At 41.7% G+C, this 8631-nt stretch overlaps 1 protein-coding gene across 1 annotated transcript in view; it reads right to left on the bottom strand.

The window, feature by feature from the left end:
* Positions 1–3364: 3364 nt before the first annotated feature.
* The window catches only part of fstl5 (follistatin-like 5), a 146129-nt gene continuing 140862 nt past the window's right edge, over positions 3365–8631 (bottom strand). The window contains exon 13 of the mRNA XM_079525439.1: positions 3365–4401. Coding sequence (XP_079381565.1) covers positions 3690–4401 — 712 coding nt within the window. The 3' untranslated portion in view covers positions 3365–3689. The remainder of the gene's footprint in view (positions 4402–8631) is intronic.

Genomic DNA, 8631 nt, shown 5'->3' with positions numbered 1-8631 from the left:
CTCGGAGTGATTTTCGTCTTTCTTTCAAATCCTCAAAAATGATGGAAAACGGCATGCTATAGTATGCCGTTCGAGACCATGGGCTATAGCCCACCGTCTCGGAGTGATTTTCGTATTTTTTTCAAATCCTCGTAAAAGGATGAAAAACGGCATGCTAAAACTATGAAACATTTAAAAGATTCCTTTTCAGGCAAACATGTCCACTGTAAGATGAACTTAAATAGGTTTGAATGGGGTTTCTAGGTGTAAGTATGTAGGACTAGTAGCATGCCAAAGTTTGTGCTATTGCCATTGAGAATGCATTGGGCGTTTAAGTTAAATAACTCAGAAACTACAAAACATTTCAAAGTAAAAAGTTCCAGCATGTGTCTCCACAGTAAGCTGAATTTGAAACAGTGTGAATGCAGTTTCTAGGTGAAAGTGCTTTTTTGACGTGCCAATATCTGCCATTGAGCCCCATTGTAGATTTCTCAAATTTGAAAGCACTATATTTCTAAAACTATGAAACATTTCAAAGATTCCTTTTCAGGCAAACATGTCCACCGTAAGATGAACCTAAATAGGTTTGAATGGGGTTTCTAGTTGTAAGTATGTAGGACTAGTAGCATACCAAAGTTTGTGCTATTGCCATTGTGAATGCATTGGGCGTTTAAGTTAAATAACTCAGAAACTACAAAACATTTCAAAGTAAAAAGTTCCAGCATGTGTCTCCACAATAAGCTGAAAAATAAAAAGTGTGAATGGAGTGTCTAGGTGTAAGTGGTTTTTTGACGTGCCAATATCTGCCATTGAGCCCCATTATAAATGTCTCAAATTTGAAAGCACTATATTTCTAAAACTATGAAACATTTCAAAGATTCCTTTTCAGGCAAACCAAAGTGTGTGCTATTGATATTGAGAATGCATTGGGCGTTTAAGTTAAATAACTCAAAAACTACAAAACATTTCAAAATAAAAAGTTCCAGCATGTGTCTCCCCAGTAAGCTGAATTATAAAAAGTGTGAATGGAGTTTCTAGGTGAAAGTGATTTTTTGACTTCAGTGTCCTTTTCTTTACCAACTACACCATCACTACCTTAGCCTGACTGAGTGAGATTTCCGGTCAACTGGTTAGGATGCCTCTCGAGGTCCTTGAGGCACGTCCCACTGGGAGGAGACCCCCGGGCACACCAAGGATGAGATGGATGGATTACATCGACTCACTCACTGGCCTTGGAACGAGCCCCCAGGAGGAAGTTGACTATAATGTTGCTCTGGAGAGGGACATCTTGAGCTCTCTGGTGGAGCTTTTGCCTCCGTGACCCGACTACGGATAAACGGTTGAATGAAGATGGATGGATGGATAGTCTTAGTCATCATAGCTTAGTTTTAATTTTGTTTGTTTTTTGTCAGTGAAAAAAGGTAGTCGACGAAACATTCTTCGTCATAGTTTTAGTCGACCAAACACTATACAAAGAAGAAGCAGAGATTGGCCAGACTGATGGTATAGGTTTTATTGTTAAGGTAAAACGACAGGCGTGTTTGTTCTGCTCTATACGTAAATAACACTCACATGAAGACATACAGGATGCAGTGCAAGGTGATGACATCACAATGTGCTCGGTACAAGATTAAAAAAAGGAAAAAAAGATGACCGACCATGGTGTGGTTTTCCATTGCTTACAAATTAGTAGCTAGTAAGTCATTTAGTAATCTCTAAGTAATTACCAGTGGTGGAAAGTAATCATATAAAAAGCAAGTAAGTACATTTACAAGCTTGCTTGTAGATCGAAGCTATTTTCCAAATATTTGTATATATTTTAAAAGTTGAAATGAGACATTCTGCATAATGAGTACTTTCTACTTTTGGTGCTTTTAGTACATTTTTGTACTTTTACTCACATACATTTTGAATTCCGGACTTGTAACAGAGTACTTCTACATTGCAGACTAGTGATACTTTTACTTAAGTATTTTATTTATTTATGTATACAGTACTTTCTCCACCACTGGTAATAGTGAGTAATAGTCAGGGGAAATGAACAGAACCGTTTTGAAAACGTGAATAGAATAACAGATAATGTTGACAGTAATTTAATTAGCACACAACACAAGAGGAAAGGGGCAAAGGTCATCGGCAGGATGAACAATAAGTGGCTCCTGACAAAACAACAGGGCAGGGAAAAAGATCAGAAGAAAACTAAAAAAAAAAACACACACACAACTTAGATCATCAGGATGAGTCTGTATATAATAAATAACAACATCAAAAAGTCCATATTAAATTAGAGATGGATTGAAATAAACAATTCCTCGTGGTGTTGGTCTCAGATTGCTGTTGTGCATAGAACGTGTCCTGCTAGGATTGGGATAAAAGGGTTTGGTGGTGGGTCTGCAAGCTATCATGTACAACACATTTCGCTCATTCTGTGAGTCGTGTATTGTTGCATTCAAGAAAGAAACCGAGTCAGCATTTCCCAGTGTTCAAAGCTCATTCTCAAAGTGTGTCACTAAGCCCACTAGTGAAATAACTCTGCATTACACATCATTGTCAAACAGAACCGACTGGTTAGAGGTGAACAGTACATTCTATAGTGTATACTTCTATAAGCTGCTTGTACGTTTGGTCCAGGGATATTGGAATTTATGTAACAGAGTTTTCATCACATTCCCTATCATATGTTACTGAGGGAAATATACAGTATATAATGGATTTTATAAATTAAACTGATATGGGAATTGATTTGAGCATGTTGTTGGATCACAGAAATCCCTCTGACATTCAACAATCTTGGACAATAGTTATAGTTTCAGATCAAAGGTTGCAAGCGTGCACAATCGTGATAAATCTCTCCGTCTGCACTTCAAAAGGGACATTAGGTCACAGCGAGGGCTTGGTCTAATTAGACGTCAGAGGCTGCAGTGTTGACAAACGCAAAGATGAGAGATGGATAGATTTGTGAGGAACGTCTCTCACCGCTCAAGGAGGGATGAGGGAAGAGATCGATGTACTCTGCAGTCTCACCGGGAATATAGTTCTGCTAATTCCTCAGATGGAGGGTGTTTTCCTTGAAGGCACAGGAACCAGGAGGAATGGGGAAACTTGATGAACGAAGGATAGTGGTTCTGTTTTCCTGTGTTATGGATCATTATTTTGCAGTATTGCACAAAGACTCGCTGATGCAGAGTTTGCAAGAAACCGGTTTAAAAATGCAAATCGTATATCATTCAATTTGCATTATTATCAATTACAGCACATAATGACCAAACATATTTTGTGGTAAGTAGTAGGACTAGGTATCACTGATAAATTATACTGGTTTCTGTATTTCAGATTTGAATACATTTCTAGATAAATATCATTTATCTATTTTGACCTCTTTAATGGATACGGATAACAATACCAACAATTATCATGGTACTTACATTTATCATATTTCTGATCCCAGTCCTACTTGAAGTACATTTTATGTCGACTAAAAGCCGAACCCTACAGGTAAAAAATAAATTAATCTAATTTAAAATTGTTCCCTTCTGTTTGGAATGATGGTCCCTCGTTCAATGGAATAACAAACAATTTGGTTTATAGAATCGCTGACATTTTGTTACAACCCCCGAAATTAAAACCCTGCAACGAAATTCAGTGCAGCAGTACCTTTTTTTCTAAGAAAAAAGATCGTAAGGGTCTTGAGCGGCGGCTGTGACCGCGACCTAGGACTCTCCGACCCACACCACCACGTTGCCCCTGAGCACGTCGGTGATCTCACAGTTCAGCTTGTTGAGCCGACCGTCCAGGATGAAGAGGGACTCGCGGGACGGCGTCATCAGGAACTGTCCGAACAGCCCGCTGGAGGCCATGGCGCGCCTCCCGGAGCCCCACGGCCAGTCGGACGGCGGCAAGGCCTCCTTGAGGCTCTTGATCATCTTGACGTTGCCGGTGCTCAGCTCCACGAAGAGCGCGTCCGTCTGGCGCGAGGAGCTGCCGAACACGTTGTACTGGTGCAGCTGGGTGAAGGAGCGCTGGAAGGCCAGCTCAGACAGGTGCAGGTTGGTGTGGATGTCGAACGGCGCGCCGACCTCGCCGCGCGGCGACACCGTCTGGATGCGCATCACGCCGTCGCGGTCGTCCACCGTGACCAGGTAGTGTCCGTCCGGGGACGCGTGCGGGGCGCCGGTGACGTCGCCGTTGCGGCCGATCACGGTGTCCGTCACGGCGTCCACTATGAGCTGGGGCTGCGTGGCGGTGGCGCCCCCTGCTGGGTCGGGTCTGCAGTTGACAAAGTAGTAGCCGCCCAGGTGGGTGTAGGCCATGGACCTGGGCACGCAGTTGTACTCTCGCAGGCTGATGTTCTTCACGTACGACGTGGTCTCCAGGTTGATTTTGTGGAGAGCGGGCTCATTGCGATGGACTACCATCCCGAATCTGTGTGAGAACGAAAGGAACAGGAATGTTAGAATTAGGGATGTCCCGTTCAGGTTTTTTCTTTCCGCTCCCGATCCGATAAATTGATCTGCCGATACCGATTTTTTTCCCCATCTGATATTTATATTTTTACAGAACACTTATGCCATATCACATTGGTACAATATTCAAAATAACAGACAATAGCCAGTCTAATATCATGACATGGATATAATATTGATACTAGAGATGTCCCGATGACGTTTTTTGCTCCCAATCTGATAAAAATGCCGTGATCGGCTCCGGTTTCCACGATCACGTGATCGGATCGGGAGAACCATAGTTGAACAGTATTCATTTTCAAAGCCCTTTAGAATCCGGTGACATTAGTTTATATTTGAGGCATTGACCTTATTGATGGATGTTTACACCAAATGTCTGCAGCGTAATAAGGTGCTTTGAAGGCTTCACACGTGCTGTGAGATTTTGTTATTTTTTTCAGAGAAAGTCTGAATGCTGCGAAGCAAATAGTTCAACAATCAATTCAACATCTATGGCTCTGGTCCCAAATCAGTGCTATTAGCATGTAATCGATCAAGAAAACACCGCTCATTAGAAAACCCTAAAGTGTGTGGTAACTCATTCAACCCAGGAATATCTGTGTCATTATATATATATATATATATATATATAGCAATGTAGGTTTATCAGAAAACACATTTAGAACAGTGGTTCTCAAAAATAGATGATATACAAGCTCGCAGCACGTCAGTTTGTATCGTTCTGCGACCTTGTAAGTATGATTCATGCTGACTATTTTTATGTATGTATTACGATGTTTTTTGTTCTTTCTTACTGTAAATCGCTCTGGATTAGGTCTGCTAAATGCCTACATTGTAAATTGTAGGCTACATCTGCTATTTTTTTCCAACACAAATCTTCTCTTCTGGGACTCCCTCACAAAACATTCTGGTCCGCAGCCCGCAGCCAAACATCAATTTGGGGGTCCATTGTCAAGAAAAGGTTTGAGAGCTCATTCACTGTAGAATGCCTCGGGTCTTATTGGGCAATTAAAGACACATTGCCTTTGAATGTTCCAGACGGGGGGTGAATATTCGAGGGGCCGGGGGATCCGCAATTTAAAAGTGAATGCCTGCCGATCGACGGTGTCAATTTGGAGACCAAATTATCTTTTCTTTATGCTGATTGTCCCTGCTGTCTCTTCATGTTGGGCCCGTAAATGGTTGTTTTGAAAAGATTGTAGTACGGTGTAGGGAGCCATTGATCCCATCTCAGGCTGTTGGGAGATGCTGGCTCATAGAAAGGAGAGAGATATGTGGGAAAAGCTGTGGGGGAGGTGGGAGGGGTGGGGTGGGGTGGGGGGGTGCAAAACATAAGGACCATCTTAACAGCAGTAGTGGAAAGTAACTACAGTATGTACATTGTTGTACTTGCACTTTTACTCCACTACATTTATTTGAAAAAAAAAAAAGATTTTCATTATTATTACAAAATCAAGGAGATGGGTCGCACACACCAAGACTGTGGTTCAAAAGTTTTATTTCAAACCAAGGACAAACGTTTCGGCTATCCAGCCTTCATCAGTGTGGAGTGTGACTGAATGTAGGTTCCTTTTAAAGGACAGTTTGACGGCCGAGAATTGTTTACTCCAGTGTTCCGATGCTGCGTAATACGACATCCCCGCTATTTGTTTTATGTGTCTAAATCGCATCGCATTAATAATAATAAAAAAAGTCCGCCTCTGCCGCGCAGCAGTGGGAGTTAGCTTTGTGTGCTGATCTCAAAACCGGAAATCGAAATTTATGCTGGGCTGCTAGGGCTTCTGGGAAATTGAGTCCAATGCAAGTGGACGGGGGTTTTGTCTGACTACAACAGCCTCACAGCCCCCTCCATTCTGCTTGGCAAGATGGCGATTGGTGCGCTGGAATGAAAACAAACGGCGCAAGCTATTTTCGGCAGAATTTCGAGGAAAAAAAGCCCAGATACTTCAGCGTATGATCTAAAGGTAATAAAACAATCCTGGCAGCGTAGAATATTTGATTTTAATGCGGGAAACACGGAATAAGCAGTAGAACTGTTAAAGGAGTGGTGACATGGTGCAGGTGCACGAAATCACCGCTGATCACCTCATATCACACCCGGTGGATGAACACAGATTGGGGCTGTGTAATAAAGTCTCTGTTAGCAGTCAATAATGTGACTAGCAATTACATCTCGAAATATGCATATATATACAAATCAAAACAATTGTAAACACAGCTAATGTAGGTCGACTGGGGACATCAGGCTTTTTTTGCTGTTCATAGATCAGTTACATACATTAGAGTAAAGCATCATTCTTTTTTTATACCGTTGATGCAACCCATCTCCTTGATTTTGATATGTTTTGAACGGGTGGCGCACCTATAGTCAGAGCGCGGTGGTCATATGATTGATCCATTATTATTACAAAACATGCATTACCCACTTCAGCCGAAGTAGATCTGCTATTTTCCAACGATTTTTATACGTTTTGAACTTGTGTAATGGGACATTCCGCATGTGTACTTTATACTTTTGGTAGCCTGGTGCTGCGGCCATCTTGGAAACTAAACACAATACAAACAATTGGAGAGGGGTGGGGCCGAGAAAGGCCCTTATTATCTGCTGCCGGATACAGCGGGGCCTTTTTTTTTTGAAGACCCCAAAATTCACTTCCCGAAAAAACAGGAAGCAAAATCGCCCCACCGTCATTTTAAACGTCATCAGAAGCGTTAGTATTGTAACCAGCGAGGTAGCGACGATTTAGAAATGAGCCCCCTAACATCGTAGTTATGTTCAAACACATCAATCTGAATCTGTTTTAAGGTCATTACAGGAGTCTATGGAGTCTATGGTCTATGCATGATGACCACTGTGGTCAGGGCACCTATAGGCAGAGCCAAGCGTTGCCTAGCTACGGGGACGACATAGCTGCATATCAGCGAGACCATTGGGAATTAATAAAAATATAAAAAGACGTCAAAAGACAATCTTAGTATCAACTCTGCAAAAAGTGCCGTTGATGGGTGGTAAGTTAACTGTTTGTTTCTATACAAATCTTCTTGAATCATTCCTGGCCTGGATCCATTTCAGTATATTCTGAACAATGAAGCGAAGCTATAGAATAAAAACAGTTATTTGGTCCCACTGGCAGATCTCACATAAATGAGATTTTTAAAGTAGACTGCCTGCCAGAAATAGAATACTTCTGTCAGCGTTATAGCCCATATTGGCGAAGCCTTTTGTGTCTCAGCAGCATAGAATGCCTATACCAAATGGCTTTTGTGCAAATGGAAGAATTTACAGAACAATATAAAATGTGTGTGTGTGTGTGTGTGTGTGTGTGTGTGTGTGTGTGTGTGTGTGTGTGTGTGTGTGTGTGTGTGTGTCGAAAGTGACCCCAATGGTAAATGGTGCATTTATATAGCGCCTTTATCCAAGGCACTTTACAGAGATTGTGCATTACATTCCCACACACATTCATACACTGACGGCGGCGGAAACCATGCAAGGCACCAACCAGCACATCAGGAGCTCATTAGAGGTTCAGGGCAGTATTATGCACACGTGTCTTAAGTACCAGGTCTTATTACTTAACTTAAGACCTGGAGGCGTGATCAATGCCATTTGGCTATTCTGAGTGGCCAAACAGCATTGACCACGCCTCCAGGTCTTAAGTTAAGTAATAAGACCTGGTACTTAAGACACACAAAATACAGACCCTCAGTGTCTTGCTCAAGGACACTTCGATACTAACTCTGGGGGAGCCCGGGTTCGAACTGGCGACCTTGCGGTTACCATCAGGCCACTGTACCCCTGAACCACCGCCGACCATTGTGTTACATTTTTTTTTTTAATGTTTTAAGCAATGCTACACTATATCGTCCAATGTAAAAACTGTACATAAAGTATAACTATCTGATACGCATCACCTTACAGTAGAACAAAAGCTATTCACTTCATCTTATGCTCATTCTTTAATTATTTTTTTCATCTTCAGGCTCACATGTCACATTGTGACTGACTGATTGATTGATTGATTGATTGATTGATTGATTGATTGATTGATTGATTGATTGATTGATTGAAGAATGTATTAACAGTTTTGGAGAATTACAGTACATTTCAAGCACAACTCAATACAAGACTGTTAACGGTGGACGACACCAGCATTACATTTGTTTACAATAGGGTCCACCATGTTCAATT

This window comes from Electrona antarctica, assembly GCF_951216825.1.
Source record: "Electrona antarctica genome assembly, chromosome: 1".
Lineage (NCBI taxonomy): Eukaryota > Metazoa > Chordata > Actinopteri > Myctophiformes > Myctophidae > Electrona > Electrona antarctica.
This window is presented reverse-complemented; position numbering and strand designations above follow the sequence as displayed.